Source organism: Triturus cristatus, chromosome 5_2 (genome assembly GCF_964204655.1).
Source record: "Triturus cristatus chromosome 5_2, aTriCri1.1, whole genome shotgun sequence".
NCBI lineage: Eukaryota > Metazoa > Chordata > Amphibia > Caudata > Salamandridae > Triturus > Triturus cristatus.
The window spans coordinates 328,537,742-328,562,435 of record NC_140588.1 but is presented as its reverse complement, the minus strand read 5'-3'; the positions used below and the strand labels follow the sequence as shown (position 1 = coordinate 328,562,435).

General features: G+C 42.7%; 1 protein-coding gene across 1 annotated transcript in view; it reads right to left on the bottom strand.

Annotated features, from left to right (window-relative positions):
- The window catches only part of CAP2 (cyclase associated actin cytoskeleton regulatory protein 2), a 472,201-nt gene that overhangs the window by 21,517 nt on the left and 425,990 nt on the right, over window positions 1-24,694 (bottom strand). The window contains exon 12 of the mRNA XM_085607081.1: window positions 23,219-23,359. Coding sequence (XP_085463207.1) covers window positions 23,219-23,359 — 141 coding nt within the window. The remainder of the gene's footprint in view (window positions 1-23,218; window positions 23,360-24,694) is intronic.

The following is a 24,694-nucleotide window of genomic DNA, read 5'->3' as shown; positions in this document are numbered from 1 at the left end:
TTAGGAATTAGCATTTAAAAAACCTTGCAAATTCACTTAAAAAACCATAGGTTTCACACATGTTATAGTTAGGTGGATATTTCACTCGTAAAAAACCAATGAAATTCCCCCGTTATAGTTAGTTCAGATAACTATAACTCGCGCGCCCGCAAACCACTGCTCATGACGTCACATATTACATCACTCATGACATGGTCAGTGGCATCACTCATGACATCACTGATGACATCATCCTTGTGATAGAGTGGCGGTCGCGCGAGTTATAGTTATCTGAACTAACTATAACGGGGGAATTTCATTGGTTTTTTACGAGTGGGGAAAATGTGTTTTGGGACCCCCCTTTTTTCTCGGCCCCTACTTGACGAATCACCCCGAGACTTTCAGGGTAGGAGCTGAATGGAGCGCCCCATTAGTTTTGAAAATTTCGCGAGGATTCGTCAACCGGCGCAAAAGTTATTCAAAATAGAATTTTGAGATTTCCTATGGAAACACGATCCTAACTATAACTATCTACCGGCGACCGCCAGTAGATAATATATATATATATATATATACATATATATATATATATTCACTGAAAAAACCATAGGTTTCACACATGTTATAGTTAGCGGAAATTTTACTGATAAAAAACCAGTGAAATTGCCCCGTTATAGTTAGTGCTGGCAACTATAACTCACGCGACCGCAATCCTCTGCTGATGCTAATACTGTATTTAGACACTTATTTGCCCATGTCTTCTTCCATACATTTTTAGCTATACATATATTACAAATATTTTTTTTTCATAAAGACACATATGTCATCAGCAGAAGATTGCGGTCGCGTGAGTTATAGTTGCCAGCACTAACTATAACGGGGCAATTTCACTGGTTTTTTATCAGTAAAATTTCCGCTAACTATAACATGTGTGAAACCTATGGTTTTTTCAGTGAATTTGCAAGGTTTTTTAAATGCTAATTCCTAACTATAACGTGTGTGAAACCTATGGTTTTTTCAGTGAATTTGCAAGGTTTTTTAAATGCTAATTCCTAACTATAATATGTTTGATACCTATGGTTTTTCCAGTGTCTTTGCAAGATTTTTAAATTTCTAACTATAATGTGTGTGATTCCCAAATTCAGTGAATTTGTATTGTTTTTTAAATGCAAATTTTTTTTATGTAAGCCTTTTTATATAATAATATATGTACTATATCCTGCATTATGGAAAGGTTTTTTTTTTTAATGCATTTTTTTCCGTGCGCGTACGGTAAGCTGACGCTACGCGCTTGTAGGATACGCGTACGGTAAGCTGACGCTATGCGCTCTGGACGTCATTAGTGCAGCGCGCCTACGTGATACGTGCGTGCCGTACGCGTATACCCGGAAGCAACGTCGCGGTTACGCAGGGGCGTGTAATGCGCATGCGCGAAAGTGACGTAAGCGCTGCGTAAGCGCACCGTAAGCGTCACGTGCGCGCACGGCAGGTCATGTGACTTACAAAGATCACTTTTTATTGGTTGAAATTACTTTCACTTCCAGAAACTTCCCACACCACACCCATTCCCCTCATTACTGCTTGAAAGAACACTTTTCATTGGTTGAAACTACTTTCAGTTCCAGATTCTTCCCACACCACACCCATTCCCCTCATTTCTGCTTGTGATTCTCTAGGAGCAGGAGCTGGATTGACATTGGGATACAATGGCAGAACAGCAGACCTCTTCTGAGAGTGAGGCCAGCAGCACCACCATGATCCAGAGAAGGAGGAAACAAAAGACTTCTTTTGTATGGGAGTATTTCACTTTTCCAGAGGGGAAGAAAAAGGTGAATGCTCAATTGGTCACTTGCACACTTTGTGGTCGTGTTTTATCAAGAGGAAATCCAAGGAGGAAATATTCCTTTGGAAATCACTCTATGATGAGACACCTCCAGGACAGACACCCAAGGACCTTTGCTCGACATACTGGAGAAAACTCTTCAGTAAGTCACCAGAGCCCAGCCTCAGATGCTCAGCCGAGTACATCACCGGCAGCTCAGCTGAGCCCTTCCTCTGTTGTTGGAGCATCACCTTCTTCTTTTCCTTTGGACATCAACCCTCGATTTGGGAGTGTTGAAATGAGGTGTACAAAATGTGGTGGTCTTATTGTTTTTGGGGAGGTCAGTCTTCCCCTTATTAACAATAAGATAGACCAGCATGTTTGTAGACGCTCATAATACTCCCATTCTTTCTTTCCTCCATCCCTGTATGAACCCAACGGCTCTTATAAGAGCCAACCTTACCTCACAATTTTTGTAATTTTTTTTTAAGCTTTCCTTTTTGCAAAATTTTTTTTGCCGTGCGCGCACGGTACGCGTAATTCCGCGAATTTCGCGGAATTTCGCAGATTCCACCGTGCGCGTACGCTACGCGCATACGGCAATTTTTCGAAAAAAAAATAAATTTCATTTTTGCCCTTGAGGGTCCTTCTGGGACCCCCTGACCAAGGCTAGGGGGTCAGGAACTGTCGAGCCTGCCCCCTTTTCACATTATCCACCTTTTTTATTCACCCCCCTGACAGTGCGAGTGAGAAAATGGCGGCCGCCGCTTCCTGGTTTCGACCGATTCAAATGTTTACTATGATCTAACAGCCAATCAGAATCGCGCTCGCGCACGGCACCGTACGCGTACCGTAAGCTTACCGTAAGCGCACCGTAAGCGCACCGTAAGCGCACGGTAAGCTGCCACAGATATATATATTGATTTAAATGCTATTTTCTCAGAATCTACTGAACAGATTTACACCAAACCTACAAAAGGCACTTCCCTGAGCTGAGGACTACCTCTCTGCCCAATTTCAAGTAATTCTGTTCAGCCGTTCGGGCTGTAGCTGTGTCTAAAGGTCCTATGGAAAAATGCATGGGAAAAACGCGTTTTGGGACCCCCCTTTTATCTCAGCCCCCGCTTGACGAATCCCCCCGAGACTTTCAGGGTAGGAGCGGAGCGTAGCGCCCCACCTATTTTGAAAAATTCGCGAGGATTCGTCGACCGGCGCCAAAGTTATTCAAAATAGAATGTTGCGGATTTCCTATGGAAAAGGGGTCCTAACTATAACTACCTACTGGCGACCGCCAGTAGGTAATATATATATATATATGTATTTCGAGGGAGCACATCTACAGACAATCAAAACTACATGACACACCTGAATAGGCAAGTAGAGGACTCCCAGACGTGCAAGTAAACAGCCTTATGCTCCTTCATCAATAGTCAACCATCACCAGCCATCAGGCCGATGAGGAAAGCAGCTATCAGTTGCCATTTTGGATGCTCCCCTTGTCTAGCAATGCTCACTGCTTGTAGAGCCACAAAAACGTAAAAAACTCCTTACTGACTTTCTGACACAGAAAGAATGGTACAAGACAAGCCAGAAAAATAAACACGATCACGGGATAAACCTTCTCTGAAAAGGGCATGGAATTTAATCTCACCCTATATATGGCAATTCATCTTTTGGATGCGTGCCAGCCTTAGGTTTTTTTTTTTTACTTTAAACAAAAAAGAATAATAATTTTACTCATCAGTAACATGGGTAAATAAATACGAATGAAACCAACGCAAGCAAGGTAATCTATACTTAAAAATGTCCACGAAACAATACCACCATTAATAATACATATACGTTAGACTTCTAAACCATAACACCATCAATAATGCAGATAATTTGGGACTCCTAAACCAAAACATCATCAATCCCAGAGATAAGTTCATTGGCTCTGTTGGAGTGCGTCACCGGTAAAAAACAGACAGCATAAATGGTTTCTCGAATTCGGTGCAAATCTGAGAGAAACTTATTTAAAATAAACGCTGTGTGTAAACAACCTTATTCCTTTACAAAAAACACATATGGGTTAGAAGCCGAGCCACACTGGAGTTCAGTGATTCTCCTGGCCGAAGTATCGACCAGGTTGATATTCTGTTTGGCTAAAAGTCCCGTTATAGGCGGGAACACGTGCATCATTAACCGGTGAAAAAGAACATTTCGGTTAAGGGGCTAAATCATGCTATGCCTTTGGTCATTTTCTTTGCCCCTGGTTTTGGGTGACCTGACTTCCATGTTGCCTCTGAAAGTTAAACTTGCAAGTGCGAATGGCTTTAAGAATTGTTCCCTCATTGTTTTCATATAATTAACTGTCAATGCAAATCTCTGCCTAGCATTATAGTGGTCTCCTGGGAGGGCAACACCTGTTCCACACATGGCATCGATTAAGGCGACAACCTGGGTGAGACTGCTTTTACACCTGCTCCCAGCCAATCAACTTCATTTCCTCAAAACATGTAAAAACGCCAGATGCAGCTACTGTTGTTCTAAACAGCTTCACCCTTCTCGGTATACGTCTGCTGCAGAAGGATTCAACAATAAAAAAAAATAAAAAAAAAAGAAAAACAAGCATTGGCAAAGCCAATAGTTCTGGCGTTGGCCACCAGCCTTCTGGCAATACTGGTCTTGTCATGGTTTTGTCTTAAAAAAACGCACATTGCCATAGTACTTTCTGAAGGGAACTTCTTTGGGTGTGCAGGTGTTTCTTGTAAAAGGGTGGCATGCTGTAACTCATAGTGAAGTCAGCCAATCGCTGTAATGGGCTGATATTTTCCCCTTAATGCGTACTGGAATGGGTGGAAGGAAAATGTGAATGACACCAGCCACAGACTAATGGATGAAATCCGTCTGAAGTTTAGTAACATCAAAACGTCTTGGCTAACATAGACCTAAAAAAATCAAGCATTGGCTGCAAGCCTCAAGAAAGGAAGAAAGAGAAAGGAATGGAAGAAAAAGAAACAAGGAAGGAAATAAGAGAAGACGCAAAGAAAGAGAGAAAGAAAGACAACAGAAACAAGGAAAGAGAAAAAGGAAAGAAAGAGAGAACAAAAGAGAGAACGAAAGCGAAGGAAAGGAAGAGAGAAGGAAAGTGAAGGGAAGAAAGAAGAAAAGGAAAGAAAGAAAAAGAAAGGAGGAAAGAAGAAAGAAAGAAAGAAAGAAGGAAAGAAAGAAAAAAGAAAGAAGGCAAGAATGAACAATTGCAAGCAAAAAAGAAAGAAAGCAGGAAAAAAGACAATGAAAGACAAACAGAGGAGGAAGAAGAGAAAAGGAAAGAGAAGAGGGATGGCTTTCGGTGAAAAGAATAATCCCTTAGAGAATTGTCAATGTAAAAAATAACCAAATTGCCCCATCCCTCAGCAAAAGCTTCATTTTAGAGAAAAAGAAAAGCAAACCATACGTGACCTTTGAGGAGTGTTTCTGCCTTCAGGACACTGTCTAAAACTGCACAATCAAAGTACTGGCATCTAAATATTAAACCATTTCAGAAGCTTCCTATTGCACAGATGAGGTCCAATGTATCAAACATGCAATACCAAAGATGTAAGCATCATTGTTTTATACAGTATTAAGGATTGGGATTTTCCTATTTCTGACAGCTCCCAATCTTAACAGAGAAAGTAACTGAGGACCGGCCAGATGAAGTAATTTGTCCAAGATGACACAAATTGTTTAAGTCACAGATCTGAAGGTAACGTTAATCGCATCACTCACCAACAACTCCAACTTGATTTCACTTTTGAGGGCTGTGTTTTAATTTAGAAAGGAAGAAGCCTGCTATCTAGTCCATATATCACCTCATATTGATTCAAACCACTATGAATCTAGCCCACTATTGATGCTGGTTAGTTATAAAGTATGAACATCTCTTACACCCAGGACTAGATGATCTCTCCACTGTGGTTTGTAGGCAATTTTATACATGATGTGTGATTATTCTGTTACCCATTGGTCCACTGGGGTCTGTTCCATTGACCTTGAAGGAGAGTGAGGTAGCCCCCCTTTTATAGTAGGTGAGCACGATCTTGCTAGGAAACCTATGGGACGGCTCTCCAAGAACTTATGAACTTTTGTTGTAAATTATAAATTCTCGAATCTCCTATTTGACTAGACAGCAGAGAATATAAACATTTTTAAGTGAAAAGGGGTTTCCAAATTAGAGGCCCTACTACACATAATCATCTCACATTGGCTGCTCTGGTCGATAAGACGGTGTATTAGGGCTACTCCCCAGTCCCTTAGTTCTGCAGGATTTTCAGTTACTACATGGCCTTTAATAAGGTCAATTGACACTCATTAACATGAAAGTGAAATACCAGGGACTTTGATGAAGGGCTCCCTTCTTTCACAACAGCCCTTTAGCAGTAGCGGTTCGTGGTGGGAGTGCTGCGGGGCGGTGGGGCAGGGCGGGGGAGGAGCAGGGTGAGGGGGTAGTAAACTACGACATACGGCCGAACAGAGGTAAGTAAACAAATAAATAAAACGAATTTCATTGCGCGCGCTGCATCATTTGGCAAAGCAGCGCGCGCAATGAAATTTGTTTTATTTATTTACTCTGGTATCTAGTCAAATTAAAGTTGACAAGTTGTTCAATACATTAGCATTGAAAGATGCCGATTGGTTAAACACTTTGATGACCATCGTCCACCATGAACCCTGTACCCACAGAAGCGTGTCCATCAGTTTCTGTCTCATGAGCTTGTAGGAACGAACATGCTCAGAAAATTGTATGCTTACATGTGTCAGACGATATCGAGTATCCACCATATGGGGATTCCCCTCTGACTCACTTTGGAAAAGACAAGATGGGCATCATGCAATGTCCTAGTTGAACGTATTTACAAAAATCCTCACTCCGTAAAACAAATTTAGAACAAATGGAATCAATAGTAGCAAAGGAGGCCTCTTTGTTGCTGTGTTTCAAGAGCTACACAACTTAAGCACCTGTCTTTCCCAAAGACAAGTCAACTGGTTATTCAGTCAGATTGTGGAGGAAGCTTTGAGGCAAATGTTTAACCCGCTCCCCACCCTTGATCATGGACTACCTTCCATATTACTTTTAAATGCTCATATATCATGTTAGACCTAATTAGAGTCTTGGATTACTTGATCCATTGCAGTTTGATAAAATAACTCTAGGGAACATCTGCATTGGTCTTTGTAGACCCATATAATCACTAGTAAGTGTTGTACCATCCTGTATGCCCACATGTGCAGTTTAATATTGGGAGCTGTTAGGTATCTCCTGTGTTGGTGAAGCATTACATCGCTTGGGGTTAGCTTTGGCCATTCACCCAGCCACAAGAGGCCACTCAGCAGTGAAGAGACGTTCTTCAAATATTTGGTGTCGCAGTGGAGGATAATGTTAAGCAGATAGTTTATCTGCAGGCATCAGCCCATTTCCGAGAGTGTTAAACTTCTCATCAGTGATATGACACAGGTAGCTATTACAGGCTTCGAAAAATCTTTAAAATGTTGTTAGACCTGCAGGTCTGGTAATTTATGTTATGTATTCAACACCACAGTAAAGCATGTGACCCAAAGAACTGAAAATAATGTATATTCAATTGAGGAAAAATTAAAATAACTGCCTAGCTTTCTAGTGGTGAACCCCACACTTAAAGTAAAATAGGATGAATATCGTGGGAACTATCTCTTTCATAAAAAATGGGTACAGAATTTGATAAAAGACATTTTACTCTATTTTTTTAAAAAAAGAAAAAAACTCTATTGGTGACAACCCAGAGTTCAGAGTTTGTTCAAGATTGAATACAAGACACAGTGGGATCCTGGAGATTGACTTAGCCACAACTGCAGAGATTTTGAGCGCAGTCTGATGGGGAAGTTAATAACAGTCCCACACTAGACTTGAACTACACTTGCCAAACAGGACTAGCAGCATATAAAAAAACCACTCTCACCCCACTGAAAAAAAGCTTGATAGTGCGAAGACTTGCCTTTTCGCAAGACCTTTATTATTATTTAAGATCTTCCAGTGTCATGTGGTCACATTAGGCCAAGGAAGGAACAACACCATTTTACATGTTCATGTTTAAACTTCACATCTTTTTTGAACGTTGACACTTGACATACTTTTTGCTTGCGTGCTTGTACTGATAATAACTTTGCTAACATTCACACATCTTCGTAGGCCCATTATCAGAGTCTTGAAATTCTGCATGAAAGCTAAAGTTCACTGTGCAAAATGATGTTGTTTATTATTGTTCGCTCAGCAACAGCTTTGTCCTGCTAGGTATATAATGGCAGCCTGACTGGTACTTCGACATGGCAACATGGGTGATGGTTATTTTATAAATGACATCACTCCTTTGTTTAGTTACAGAAGCATTTGACTGGCACTCTTGAGATCACCCCATGGCGGAATTCCAGCCCAGCTGGTTTCTGTTCATTTCCTGTGAGGGATAATGCCTAGCTCTCCACCAAGACAGGTTCCCTGATGACACTTACCCACAGGTAACGGGAGAGTTAGATCACCCTACAATGATTCTGACAGATTGACCCACCCTAGGGACACTAGGATAGGGACCACTAGGTAGGAGCATAACTATCACTATACATATATGCAAACATATATTCCATGTAACAGCACAATGGTTAAATTGTTCATCTTCTTCACCATTCTCGTAATGCTGATTACACTGTTCCATTTCCTTCTATTGATTATTGCAGCACAAATATTTTACACAAGAATCATAATGCTTTAATAAATATTGCAACATCATGCTGTATCTTTCTTTTGGATCTATTTGGGCATGCATGAGTTACCAAACAAAAAGGTTGTTGATCTGTTTCCAAGATTTCCTTGGGGAGTCAGGGTTGTCATGTGCTGAGAGTGAACAGTCCACCTGTTATCTTACCTTGTTCGGGTATGGATGGTGCATTGTGAGATAGCATGACTAAGGCTAACATATCTGGATGGTGTGTATTATCAGTCTTGCACAGTTTTGACATTTATGTTGCCCAACAAACGCACAGTTTTACTGAGAAAGTCTAAGCTGTACAATATGGCACTGCCAAAGTTTTATCTTGGGCTCTTATTTAATGGATCAACCAAGTAGTTTTATTTTGTGTACCAAAAGACCCCTACTCACCTACCAACTGAAGACTTCGGTGGTGTTAGGGAAAAATCCTCCTCATCTGAGTAGGGAACCCCTATGTATTTGGCTGTAGGTTGTTTAAGCTTGAACCTTTAAAAGGATCATCCCAAAGAAGAACCCTCTCTGAATTACACCACATATTTAAATGGCTAATGCATCACCACTTAACATACCGGTAAACTGCAGACATGCAGTTACACAAATGCTGCAACAACACGGGCGTTCCCTTACAGGAGGAGACGTTACCTTCGTGGTAGAGGTCCACAAAGCATACAGGACAGAGATACTCTATTAATGGGTTACATTCCCAGCAGTACATGCGCACTCAAGACATTGTTATGCTTAAACTGTAGCTGCAGTTCCTAACAACTACACAGCTTATAAAGCACTAAAAATACCATTAACATATCAAGAACACCAGAATTGGTTTGAGGGTGCCCTACCACATATAAAAAACGATGTAAGAATAGGCACCCTCAGCAATGAGGGAGCAACATGGCAGTCTTAGCCGGTTATCTAGACATAGCAAATCTGACAGCAGTAGAGCTACATACACTGTACACAGGTCTGGCCAGAATGTATAGCTGTTTGACACAATATGTGATGTGAAAAATGACAATAAATCCCGCAAGGGCTGCTCCAGCTGCAAAACTACAATAGGCTACGCCTGGAATTAGTCCTGTGACCATCAAGGCAATCATGGGTAAGGTTCCTATCAGACGGGAAGCGAATCCGTTCTGGATTGCACAAAGAACAAATCAGCTTGAAGCAGTGTTTCCCCATGCGAGACCCCAAGAAAAACAGAATTCTCACAATATGCTTGCCAATGGGGATGGCTCCCCCAGTGTTGTTTTGCCTGAGGTGCTTAAATAGATTCAATATGAGTACGAGGCAACCCCAGCCGTAGATTTGGGGATCAAACTGATGGGCAACTGTGCAGCAGTATCTGCCATCATTTTAAGTAATATAAAAGGGGAAGCAGCAGCATTAGCTATATGCCAGCGACTCAAAGAGATTGCTGCGGGAGACCAGGAGGGCGAATTACCTAAAATGATTGTGGAAACCTATGCATCAATGGGTAGGTAGAGAAAATTTGGGAACCAGACCTAATAAACCACAAATTAAGGGTAAATCTGAAAAGGATAACTCGAAGCACACACATAGCCTTCTAAGAAGAAGTGAAATAATAAGACTAAGTAAAGAACAGACTGAACCACGGAGTGGTTTTCTTCAACAGGAGTCCACTGAGAAGCATTATAATTTGCGTAACCATTATTCAATTAAACAGCCTGATAGGTATCAGGATACTGATACACGTCCATCTCGTTTCCTGGAAAGAGGAGGACAATAAGAGCGCAGCTCAGAGGAGTATGTGAAACCGGAGAAGGACTCACAATGCTCTACTGAAGGAAGAAAGACCTATGCATTCAAAGTCTCAATTTAAAAAGAAGAAGGTGCTTGGGATAAAAGTAAAACATGCCACAGATATTGATTAAATGGCTTCTGAACACGGTGTGGGCTCTGCCCATGCTGGACAGTGAAGCAGAAGTCACGACAGTTCGCTAGAATTCTATGTAGTGTCTGGCGGAAGTAGTAGCAAGTGGCAGCATCCAGGTGGAAACACCGGACCAGAGACTCACCTATATGAATTGTAACTCCAGGCGAAGGGGGATATGCAACGTACAATCAGTGTTCTCTTTTGGGCGAACGTATTATTCGGCTTCAACATTCTCTTGACTGAAAAATATTGGCAGTAGAGTTTGTAAGGGACTCCCCACAAAGAGAAACAGTCATTTTACCATCTTTTGCCAACCTCGTTTCAGAATCTGCTAAACACACATAAGCCGAAGAGTGGGTGTTAGAGCAAGCTCCGACTTTATACCGCAACATGTGGGTTGGGAGGACAGTTCCCCCATGACATCATATCTGTGAGGACAAGCCCACAACCACAACAACAATACCCCATTAAACATAAGGCCCAAAAAAAGTTAGAGAGATATTCACACAACTTGAATACCAAGGTGTAATACAAAGTTGCACCTCACCAATGAATGATCCCTTGTTTCCAATAATGAAACCAGACCATTCATATAATTTAGTCTTAGATTACTTACACTTGAACACCGCTACACACAGGTTGGCTGTACAAAAGGCACATAGCACGGCACTAAGGAACAATATAGTGCGTACAAAATACAAATCCACATTAGACATTTTAAATGGGGTTTTGTTTCAAAAGTTAGCACCTGAAAGCAGGTATTTGACTGCATTCAGTGCTCTAGGTTCTTAAAAACATTTCTGTCAATTCCCCAAAGGGTCTAAGAATAGCCCTAGGCTGTTTTCAGTCGGGTAACAGAACTTTTACAAGATATTGAGGACCAGGCATTGTCCTGTGTCAATGGCAAATACTTGATGGATGATGGATGACCTGTCAACTCACTTGGCTAGAGTAAATTGCATAGCTTTTGGGTTTGTTCACATGGGCAACACATTTAATTTAAAAAAAAATCAAAAACTGCCTATCTCAATGTCCTGTTCCTGGGATATGAACTGCTAAATGAAGGCAGAAGCCTTGAAACACATTTCCTAAAGAAGTGTGTGCTGCTACAAACACCAAACACATTGAAGAAACTCCAATCAATATTGGGTTTCCTAAACCTTTGCAGAACTTACATTCCAGACTATACACAAAGGGTAAAACAATTCTCTGACTTGATTCGTCCAGACCTTTCAAGTTCATATTGGGCAGCTGAACACACACAAATTCTACATTCAGTACAAGTTGACATGCTAGCTTCAAAACAATTACACACACGTGTTAACATAACAAACCTGGAGATCTGTATAATTGCAGGTGCGTCAGGATACACCTTTGTCCCATTCAATGAAGGAGACAAAGTACCCATTGCATACAAATCGCATTTATATACAAATGCAGAGATGAGTTTTGCATCAACAGAAAAAGTCCGTATGGCAGTACAGACTGCTGCAGTGAAAGAAAGATCATTGGCTCATGGGAAACAAATAATTGTTGTGACTTCCATTCCAGCCTTAGAGGCTGTTACAAAGGCCAGTGCTCCAAACGCGAAAGCTTTACATCCACGATGGACACAATGAGCCAACTCACTCACAGCAACAGTTGTAGATTACAAAATTAATTCTATATAACAAACACAAGCATATCTACAATATGAATATGAATATCCTCTGCCAAATTAAGTCATGCTTCTTGATCAGTACGATTACATAATCTACACTGATGGTTCCGCTCCGCCTGCTGCTGTAGGAACAAAGCACCAATACTAGCAGTAAAGGGTAGACTACAGGATGCAGAATTCCACCCTCATAAAACCTACTAGAAATCATGATGGCTCTCAATGCCAAGCCCAATGGTACCCTCTTGCTAAAAGGATTTCCAGCTAAATACATCTACCAGTCAAGGGTGCAAAACATTCCATTTGCTCATATTCCTGGAGTGGGGCATACAGTAATACCTAATTTTGATCGCATTTTAGGATTGATCCTAGTACCTCATGAGAGCCTAGCATATGCTCATACAGGGGTGGCGGCTACAATTTCACTATAGCAGTAAAGCTGCTGGTGACCAGATCGATGCAAAAAGACCTATGACCTTTTCCTTAAATGTAACATCTGCTAGCACCATGGTATGGCACGCCCATCAAAAACACTTCTATAGATCACAGACAAGCCTCTGGCTTGTGTTTATTTGGACCACTGCAGACCCTAACATTGAGATGGGTCCTACAAATACATTATGGTAGCAGTGGTTCCTGCTCTAGATTCCTATGGGTATGGCCACAGTGATCGGCTGATGCTTGAACTGTTTTAAAAGACTTGCAAGTCTTCATCGGTACATATGCAGTAGCCACATTCCATTAAGACCAGGGTCTGATGTTCACCTGAAGGGCTTACAAAGACACCATGGGAAAATTGTATGTGACTGTGCAGTACATCCCCCCCTATTATCCGGAGGGAAATGCGATAGTAGAGAGATGAAGAACTGGACTTAAAGCAGTCTTGAATAGCTAAGGTACTATGTTCAGGTCGCAGTTGAGTCCACCACCTATATGGGGTCCAGAAGGCCCTAAATGATCTGCCTGGAAATCCCTAGGTGCTCAGACTCCCTCTTAGATCCTGTTCAGGGTTATGATGTGGGTTCCAGACCTTGACCGTCCCAGTGAAGTGATGGCAGAAACACCTTTTGATATCAGCAAACGTTTGGATGTCTTATAATAGCTAAAAGACTTCCCACACACTCAGAGCACTGGTGAAGTGAAGGAAGCACCAGCAACTCCTGGTTGGAGTCCAAAGATCGGTGATCTGGTCAGGTAGAAAATTGTGGAAAAGAAGAAATTAGGCCCATCCTACAAAATGCCTGTACCTGTTGTGGCTGTTGAAGGTGCCAGAACATTACTTTTACCACCCCTTGCTGGCAGCAAGCACAAGAGATTGTGTCAATCGATCCCATCAAACCACATTATGCGGTCGGTTCTACACAGTAGGCCAAAAGGTCTCCTAGGGTACGGGCAGCGGCATTTTTCACCCTCTGTAATCTATTGATGCCTGCCTTATTGGCACCTAGATACAAAGAGTTGCAATATTCCAGTCTATAAAGGATAGTAGACTGGACGATGACTTGGAGTATTGGAAAGTCAAAGAACCCAAGCAGCGGCTTCAGACCGCGTAAGAGGCCTAAGCAGCTGCCCGCCACTAATTTTGTCTGTGCTTGGAAGGTAAGTGCGCTGTCCAACCACACACCCAGGTTTTTTACGGTATCCTTAGAGGTGGGAGAGACTCCCAGTGCCGTAGGCCACCACTGATCTTTCCAAAAGAGCATCCCTGCCTACAAGGAGGATCTCAGATGTATTTGCATTCAGCTGCAAAAAATTGGTTGTCCTCCATTCTGGAATGGCTATCATTCCATTTCGAAACTTGGTGATGTGTTGGTCAGAGGTATTAGATAGCGAGATGACAAACTGAGCGTCATCAGCATATGAGACCATTGAAAGGCCTCTGCCTCTGCTTTTTGCAACTTCCGCCAGGGGTTGAACATAGATATTAAACAAAGCTGTGCCCTGGGGAACTGCCTGGTAGACAATGGTATGGCCACATTATCCACTAGGCGGCTCCTCCGTTATGGTGGAGTAGCATCGTCCCCCTGCCAGCAGATATAAACTTAAAAAATAAAATGATAAGAAATCAGTTTTATTATAAAAAAAATCTTTACCAAGTTGAGTCTTGGGGGCGAGGCCATCCTGATGACAGCACTGCAGCAGGGAGAGGAGAAGTGGTGGGCACTACTGCAAGTGTGCATGTTGGGTTGGCCAGCTGTCTTAGGACGGCCATACTGACATGAGCACTGAGATCTCTCTAACCCGAGATGCGTTGCCGGGTGGAGAACAGCAGTCCCCATGGGAGCTCAAAACCAGCCCGCTCAGGCCAATACCAGCGCTTCTCTTGTGCTGCATATTCGTATTATAAGCATGAGAACAGCGTCTGGACTGGCCGCAGGGGAGTCCAGGAGTCTCAGCCTGTCCACTAGCAGTAGAACAAGAGGAGCAGAAAAGCAACAAGTGGCAGATAAGTTCTCTTTTTGTTTGCTTTTTGTTATTGTCCCCCTGTGCTTCCCTGCCACTTTTCCCTGATACCAGCCACAACTGATATATTCTCTAGGTATCATTTGTTGTCTGCTATCGACATCATACAGAGTGACATGTCCTCTATGCAACATGAGACATCACAACTTAGGTCTATTATGCTACTGAGTTGGACTCTACAGACACTACGCACTGGTCACATTCCATGGACACACCTAAATGCCACTGGTTTGTTTTTCCCAAACAATCTGACTAAAGAACAGACCATTATGGCTAAGAAACATGCAACATACACTTTGTTATACATAGAAAAGGGCAAGCCAGCCTCAAGATGTCAGAGGTTTCAATGGCGGACAGATGTTAATACCATTCTGTCAAAGCAAATGAGGCCAAGGCCTGGATAGTTTGCCTCATACCACAACATCCAAAAAAACAAAAAAATCTGTAGTAATACTGTGGGCAGGTGAACTGTTCCACACTGATGCTTTAATTTACTTTTGAAGTGCCTCACGATGATATACTAAAACAACCAGTAAATAGCAGTGCGTGTGGTGATTTATTGTGCAAAAGAGTTTCCAACAGCCCAATAGTGTGAAGAAATATTGGTTCCATGAGACAGGTTTAAAAATGCACCAGTACAAGATGGTGTACCTTTTATCACAGCAGGTACATGGGGGCGATTTATTAAGGATTCACGCAATGCAGTGCAGAAAGGCAAGCTGCTGTGTTGCAATATACGAATTTGAGAAAGCTGAAAAGTATTGTATTTAGAAAGATATGGTTCTCTTCAGCTCTCTCCCTGAGCTGGCACACTTGAGGCTGCCAAGTGCCAACGCAGGCATCCTTGCACAGTGGTGCAAGGGTGCCTGTGTTCTGGGAAGAATTGTTTTTGTACAGGTGTAGGTGCCCAGATATCTCTCTTCTGCTTCAGTGTGGCCTTGACCTCACCTTGTCCTTCTGACTTATGTTGCTGTCTGTCTCCTGCCATTTTACCTGTTAGCTACTCGTTCTGCCCCCAACCTGGTAACTACTCTGTTTGTTTGTGCCATCCATTCTATTTCCCCACAGTCTCTGTTTAACTGCTCCTTTTTACATCTTTTGTTCTTTTCAACTGCCCCTCCTTTTTGCATATTCTGCTCCTCTTAATGCTCCATTTTGCATCTTGGTTTCTTCCATTTGTTTTTCCCCCAACTGACTCTGCTGAATGCATCCACCTTGCTGCTTCAACCTGACTTTCTTGGTCTCCCCATCAGCCTTTTCCATATTTACTGAGCCCACCTACCTTCCCTGAGATCCTCCCACTCTTCAAGGCCCTACTTAATGGAGGCAGCAGTGCAGCCACGCCACCAGTGCGCTGAAGGCATGACAAAGGCACGCCCGTCTGTGCCTGTCTGCCTTGACCGCACCCCTTACCAGGAACTCTGGTCTAAAGGTCTCCGGCAGTTTCATTGCTGGAAAACTCAACTTGCTCAACCCTGGATGCCACCACAAACGCTGCTGCTGAGCTGCATCTCAGTCCACGGTGGGCTCCTTTGCCTGTTCGCACACACACTGCACCCCTCACCAAGTCAGAACTAAAGGCCTGCATTCACACAACAACACATACTCACTCTGCGCAACAACACTTACTCACATGTATAATTCTCAAAACACGCTCACTCAGCAAGCACTACACCGAAATTTGGGAACTAATTGACTCCAGCACAAAGGCCAGCCTCTTCCTCGCTGAAACCTGGCTCAAACCCACTTCAGCACCAGACAGTGCAATAGCCATCCCAACTTGAAACAAAATCCTGCACCAAGACCGACCCCATAAACCAGGACATGCCATCATCCACAGAGATGCCATCATGTGTACCTCTTACACTGACCCAGAAGCCACTTTTAAGAAACACATGAACTTCATGTTTCAGACAGATGGTAAAATCACTATCAGAGGCACACTTGACTCCCAGAATTGAATCTAGCTCTAACAATGGCAAATAACTTTTCACCATTGTCTGTCACGGAATCCCCAACCCAAAAGCCACAACCGACACCATCCCCCCTACAAAAACAACCTCTCTGATGGCTTCTATGAAACAAATCACCAAGATTTACAGTAACTTCGAACCCCAGTCACCTCCCACTGACCATCGCAGCCTGCTAACCTCATCAACCAAAGACTACCAACTGACAGCATGGGACCCTCTATCCATTGAGAACAGTGCTGCAAGAATGAAGACAGTCCACTCTGGGGCACCCACAGACCCTTGGCCCCACCATATCTACAACCATGGAAGAGCCACGAGCAGGGCATCACTCACTTCCATCATCAGCACCTCCCTCAAGACAGCCACCTTTACAGCTGGAAACGCGCTTAAGTCACTGCCCTCCTCAAAAACACCCCAGCTAACCCCGAAGTACTCAGCAAATACAGACCCATCTCGCTACTTCCCTTCCCAAAGTCATTGAGTAGACCATCAACAGGCAACTCTCTGACCACCTAGAATGCCACAAACTCCTGGACAACTTTCAATCAGGATTCTGAACCAACCACAGCACCCCTTATCGCTTCCACAGATGATATATGCACCATACTCGACCATGGACAGACAGTTGTCCTCATCCTCCTCAATCTCTATGCTGTTATCGATACAGCCTCCCACCACATACTCATCAGCAGACTACACAGAGTGGGAAAACAGTTACTAACACTCAAATGGATAGATTACTTCCTCTCCAGAAGAACTCAATGAGTCAGGCTCACTCCTTTCACATCAGAATCCAAGGACCTCATCTGTGGAGTCCCACAGGGATCATCACTCAGCCAGAGAAGTCATGTACATGTTGAAAAGTGTGAGTCTAACATCATCCGATACTATATTATACTCACAAAATGGTGAAGGAATGGTTGAAAATATAAGAAAAAAACTACGGTGTACGTGTAGGGAAAAGGGCATTAGTCTGATTAAGACGAGAACCCTCACTCACCCAAAGGTGACATGCTTCATCATTGGGTTCCCTCTTACACACTGTGACCGCAAGGTACACAGTGTGGGCTACAACTCTCCCTCAGGAGAGGAGCGTGATGTGTTTTCAATCATCCAATGGAAGTCGGAGTGAGGGGCTGAGTGCAAATTAAATATGAAAGGTTAATAAAAACTAACTCATGGGAGACAAAGTTAACTTTAGTAGGTGTCCCGAGCTAAAAAACGAAGTGAGAAATAGGGGTATAGATATTCCCTATTGAGTTAAGGCCGACATGTTTCTGCCTGTGTGACCTACTGGTTCATGTCATTCTTCAGGACCCACTTGTAGTCACTCTGCTATTTTTGTGCAAAAAAAGAATGCGAATAAGTGAAAAATACCATACTCTAATGTGATGGCATCAGTCAATGTGGTACCAGCTGCAGTCCGGTCCACAGTCACTTAGGTACTATTAATGTACCTCCACCTCCCAGAGGTCCTTTACTGACAGATCTCAGGAGTCTCAATCTCTGTAGTCTGCCTCATTGTTGTATAGACCAGAGGAATCAACATAACCCCTACGCTACAGCCACTCCACCCAACCACGCTAGGAACCTAGTCCTAATCTTGAACACCAACCTCACCAAGAAGTCCCAGGTGCCATAACTACAATCATACAGGCCCTAATCAGAAGCATTTTGGACTACAGCAACGCAACTACGGCGACGCATTCTACACCAGCATCTCATCCCATTTTCTTCACAGACGTCAAACGATCCAAAACACAGCCACCTGACTCATCCTTGACCTCTTATGCTGAACCCACACCACACTACTCCTCAGAAAGCTTCACTGGCTTCTATTTAGAAGCGCTACCATTTCAAACTTCTCATACACCCATTCACATCACTACACAATAAGGGACCCACATACCTCAATCACAGGCTTCCCGTGCACCAACCCACCATAATCTCATGGGTAACAAGCAACCTTCTACAAATCCAACTTACATTACATAACATTACAGGAAGGAAAACCTTCCTGTACAAAAACTATCCAAAGAGGCATTTTCCTCTTTCTATGCGTGCTGCAAAATGCATCATGCATACAAAAACGGAAATAACAAGGAAAAAAAAGATTTTTCTCCTTGGTACACCTCTCTGTGGTAAGCGTAGCAATTTCCCGCAATTCCAGCTTTACAAACCTTAGTAAATCTGGAATTGCGTTAAAACCATGGGTGGATGCATGGGGAACGCCCATAATGCACCCATGGAAAGCCTACAACTAAGAAATGTGGCACAGTACACATTTCTGGAAAGTACATCAAAGCTCAAAAAGAAACATTTTCCCCAATGCTTCGATGGCTGGGGCTAGAATAATAAATCGTCTCTCCTGGAATATTTGAGGGTATTTCATATGGGTAAGTACAGAAATAAAGGCACTTCTGGAAGCATGAAAGAAGGGACAGTATGAGTGGTTAGAATGCCAGCACTTCCGAATGCTGAAATTGCTAATTTGCAAAGTTGCCTAGTCTTGATTTTACCTCATTACTCTTTCTGCCGCCACCCTACGCTTCCCGTGACTTTATCGTATTTTCACAAGTTTTGTTTCGTCCCTGCTTTCGCCCCTCTTCCTCCTTCTTTCGCCCTCTCCTGCCTTGCACTCTACTATGGGATCAAAGTTTAATGATGAAAAATAATATCTGGTCCCCAGAAATGAGTGCTGGTGCCTACCACCTGTACCCACCAACACAAATTAAGCACTCTTTGCAGCACTACGAGCATCTGAACACTAGGAAACTGCTTTTTCCGGTATAGATACAACCAATTTGGCTCTTGAAAATATGTTTTGTGTTTTTGAAGTCTAGAATTCTGGCACACAGGCAACATTCAAACTTCAGAGCCAGAATTTCTTCTTGCTGTCACTCCCAAGGCTGTAGCCTGGGCTGCTGCTTCTTCCTAACTGAGCAAAAGAAAACAACAGAAATGTAATTAGCCTGTTTATACAAGACAAGCGATCAGTCTGCGTCCTCCCACATTTTGGCTCCAGGTGGCATCTTTTAAGCCTTTAGATCTTTTAGAATTTACTCTAATTTGTTCTTGTTTATTCCTATCCCCAATCGCTAGTAAAAACACTTTGTCATATTTAATAGTCCAAATAAGACAGGAAGAGGAGAGCTACTTTCGACACAGTGAATCAAGGGCCTGATTCTGATCTCGGTCGGAAAGGCTCTGAATCGGATTTGGTTGTACCTAAACCGATCCGGAGCCCTTGTTTCCGACTGACTCATTCCCAATTTCAAACTACCAAGTACAATGCATGGAGACCCTTAACGCTGATCGAATCATTTCCGGAAGGCATATGGAGAGATAGAGCCCTCCGGAGCCAAATCGTACAGCTCTATGGAGTAGGTTTTCCAAGCGAGTAAGTACGATGAGCGATTCGGACGGCCTTTACGATTCCTTTTGCCCGGATCAAAAAGGCTGCCGGAAGCGGTCTTTGGGGGCCCATAGCAGGCCCCCAATCACCCAAGGCCCTCTGACCCGTGGGGGTGCCCATGGGTCCCCCCTTTCAGACCATGCACAGTGTGGCAGGCACCAAGGGGTGCCTGCCACAGGGTGCACAATGATCCCCAACCACCCCTTTTTTCAATGGGAGCCTGCTAACGCATTGGGTACACAGGCTCCCATTGAAGTCAAAGGGAGTCCAACCGAATCGTATCCGGATGCATTCAAATGCATCATACTTGTTCGGTCGGACTCCCCTGACACGAATCGTATGGAAAGCATTCTGGACACGAGTTGTTCGGTTTGCTTTCCGAACGAGATCAGAATCAGGCTCTTAGTGTTTCCGCACCTAACGGCACTAGGCAAAATAGCAGTTATTTTTCCTGGGGAGACCTTAAACAACCCCTCATGGGGAGACCAAATGAATCGCACTGCAATTCAACACTCTTTCTGCTGAGGTACTCACCTGGGTGTAGCACACTACCCATACGCAAATGTGCTTCATTGCCTCATCAATGGTATGAAGCACTAGTAAAATGCGATTACAATACAATGCATAACTTTTGACAACTGTGTCGTGATATTTTGTTGGATGAGAGAAGCTCAAGACCCATCTATTCCCTGCAACAGAGTTTTCTGTAATTTCACCCCCCAAATATTCAGCAGCATTTTTTCTTTAAAATATTGCAAAATTTGAGGAGGATTCTAAAGTTGTCCCTTCTTGTTCTCCAGTGTGACATACCAGAACCGCAGGGAAAAGCATAATCCTTTCCTAAAGAGGTAGATCAAATGGAGCCTGGCGTAGGGGGCATCTAGGGGGGGGGGGGGGAGATTGAGGACACATGGATGTTAAACGGGTTTTAACATTGATACCCACAACTGAGTATGCAACTCACAGTGCCATCTATAGGAATGCAAATGTCCTCTTGTCTCTTTGCTCCATTAGGAAAAATTAAATGTCAGTACTGTCACTTGAGCTTTGATGAGAATACATTTCATCACATTAAATAACTGAAGGATCACTATCTAGAGTACATGATAGTTTATTACATGGAATTGGCCATGTTCACTACATGGCAGGTACCTATTTGTAGGGTATATGACCTACCTAGGCGCACCATATGAAGCTTAAGGGAGTTATTTAGAGTTTGGCAGTGTAGGACATGCAGATGCGGTATATGTTCGGCAACTGGTTGTGCAGGAGAAGGGAATTACAGTTGATGAAAACACACCCCTAGACGTGGTGGGGAGCTGGTACGAGTGACTTTGGCTACCAACTGTCGTCCTTCATGTAAAGGTTGGAGTCCAGGGAGGTGTCTGTCGACCTCGAGCCCTGCTGAAATTGCCGCAACAAAGTACAATGAAACATGTTGCCACCTATATAAAAAGGTCTGCAACATGCAGTGTTTTAAAATTTTGAGTAAGCTCACAAATCTGAATAAAATTGGGACTGGGTATATGTGAGTCTTAACTCAATTTTAATTGGAGGAATACTTCATCCTTGCACTTCACGAGGTCTTTCTTTGATATACACAATATCACTACCTACACCTCTTTCTTCTTTCTACTGGACACTTTTTCTTTCTTTGGTGAGAAAGTTGCTGATGATGAGAAAACGTGGGCACACTGGTGAGAACCTACCAGAAGCCCCTTTGGGGAAGCGCACAAGGGACTTTCTCACCTTCACTCACATTTTTCTGAAGATATTTTTTTGCTTGTTTATCTACACCTTTTCAGTAGGGGGTATGTCTATATGGAGATGACTGATAAACATTTTGTTTTAATAGAAATATTTGGGCATTTGGGTTGAGGTAGTAGCCCCCCGGCACTGGTCCTACAAAGAAAATGAGTGTTTGCCTCTTTTCAATCAGGTCTTTGTTGTTTATTACTGTAGGACATCTGCTAAAAGTGTCCTCTTCGCCTCTATTAATCAAAGCCACCTAGTCAGGTGCAGTTGTTGGGACTGGCTGCCCCCGGGGACAAAAAATGTGAGTTCCTATCACCTCTCTTTTCCTCTCATCTGTTTCTCCCACTTTTCTTTCTCTTCTCCCCCTTACAATTGCCATCCCTGCCCACTTCTCCACCACAACCTCTCCTCCTTTTCTACCCTTCAATCCTTCTACATAACCTCCACCTATTCCTCCATCTCTCAGCTCTTCTTCCTTGAACCCTCCCCCCTTTCACCTCAACCCAAGATTCAGGGATCATATTCCCCCAGTTTGGTGGAAGGTTCTGAATCCCTCATGGAGACATGTGCTAGAAGAACACACAGTCTGCAGTTGTGTGGGCACTTACACAAGGGAGAAGTAAAAGGGGAAAGGCTAGCATGCTTTTATGAACACGTGCCCTAAAATCTCTTTTGATTGGCCAGCAAGAGGAGCACAGTCACTCGTGGGTTTTGGTTATTGTGTAAAAAAAAACTTGAATGTTCTGAACCGCTGTTGTTAGGTCAGAGCCTAAAAGATGAGTAAGAATGAGCGAATGTGTCTCTGAAAACGGTCTCTTTAGGAAAATAATGTTTATAAGCCATCCATGAAAGTAGTGCTGGGAGGCCGCGGACAAGGTTGTGTTTCTCAGAAAGCTAGCAGATGAAAGGGCAGGCTGAGATAAAGCTGCAGTGACTAGGCCTCAGTAGTCTTGTCAAACACCTAGAGATTACCAGGCTCAGATTACCAGAGGGACTTTAATTCTGGATGGCAATTCTGGACCAGGCATTGCCCGAAGTTTACGAGCTATCCCCTTCTCGGACCTTACGGAATGGGGAAACATGTGAAAATTGGTTTACTGACTCAATTTCAATATTTTAACCCGATGTCCCGTTCTTAGCAGGTGGATATTTGCCATAAATGTAAAAAAAACAGTACTTTTAACTAGCACCAGAATTCTCCCCAAATCTTTTCATAGATGCAAAGAGTGTCTGACTACATTTTTGGATTCCGGCAATATGTCCCACTGAGTCACAATGCCACTGGTACCTATGATAAAATACCAAGAAATTATTTTCGAGCTACAATGTGGTCCCTGCACTTATGAGTAAATAGTTCAAAGTTGTACCTTTTAGGACTTGTTGATAATGTGTGTTATAAGTGTCCGGATATGGCAATTTGACCCATGTTGGACTAGGAAAAATTTACAGCACGAGGTGTAGAATGATACTCTCTTGCCAACTATTACTACAGCACTTACGTAGTCACCATCCTTTGGGACAAGGACGTTCATCTCAGACGACTTGGCACTCACAATCTCGCAGTCTATTGACTCCTCACTGAGGTATATATGGCAGCCATCTGTCTTATTAATAGAAATGGTTGGCACTTTCCCCATCACCTGGAACAGAATAAACAGGTGGCATTAAGATAATAAAAACATCACATTGCTACCCTCTGCAACCAATAACGGATGCATGTGCTCGTACTGGAGGAAACTCGAAACTCCAGAGTTCCAGTACACTGATAGGATTCTGTACACCTGCAAACAATAGGTCGGGCTTGTATTTTGCGTTCTGTCTAAAACAGTAATAAAAACCTGTTTCAGTGACGAAACAAAACAAAAAACAACTACTTTCTGTATACAATGCATTCATGAGATAAATACTTTAATGTAATTGTAATTGTATTTATATTACAACTCTGTGTATATTTTAAAGAATTTGTAAAAATAGGTTTTGCAGACCTAAAAGGGCTTTTCAGAATGTCTGTTGTGTCACTGATAAACGGATTTTAAAGATGGATCATTGGGCAGATTCCCTGGGTGCTTCAAAAGCCCTCCGCTCTACCCTGAGTAAAGTTTGTTCACTTGCGTCATGTGACTCCTGCGACTTAGCCGTTTTTATCTGATTTCACCAAACTGGAACCCACAGGCGAGACTGCGCAACACGCCTAGGATTGTTAAGGGTAGAAAAGAGATGAAGACTTTGTGTTACATCAAGAACTCATCCATGGGCTTTTGTGAATCTAATTCCTTAGTTGCAGAATATTATTTAGATTTGTGTGTATGATTATGTATGAACAAATAGGGGTGATTTTTTTATTTTCCTATTTTTATGGTGGTTTGTATATGAATTATTGCTATTAAGAAAAAATATTTTTAAATATAGAAAAATAAAAGGAGAATACATACCAACGTTGTTTGTATATTATATTTTGTGTGTAGTAGAATTGGACAAAGATATTTGATTGTACCTTGTATTTTTAAATTGCCAGCATATATCCATTGTGTTTTTAAACATAGTGCACAATCTCTGATTTAGTATTGCCAAAAGGGAAACTGTTTTCCTGTTTTAGTTTTGTCTACCCTGACCCTTTTGTATAAGAGGAGTGCCTCTCCTTTTGTTGAGGATTTGACTGGATCAACTTTTCAGGATCATACCATACTTCCAGGAATCCTTCAATATTTTGGTTTCTATAAAGGGTATCAGTCTTTCATTTATTTTCCATAGTGCATCACCACTGCCCCAGAGTGCCACTACCCTGTAGGCACTACATCAACCTTATCAGCACTAAATGCTACTACTCATGATGTGACCATATCTAATAAGGTTAGAACAAGAGTGAGTATTAGAATGGGGTTTAGAGTAAGGGATAATGTTAGCTTTACAATTAGGGCATTGTTTGTGTTAGTGTAAGGATTGCTGTTAGTTTTAGGGTTAAGGTGTAAGATTAG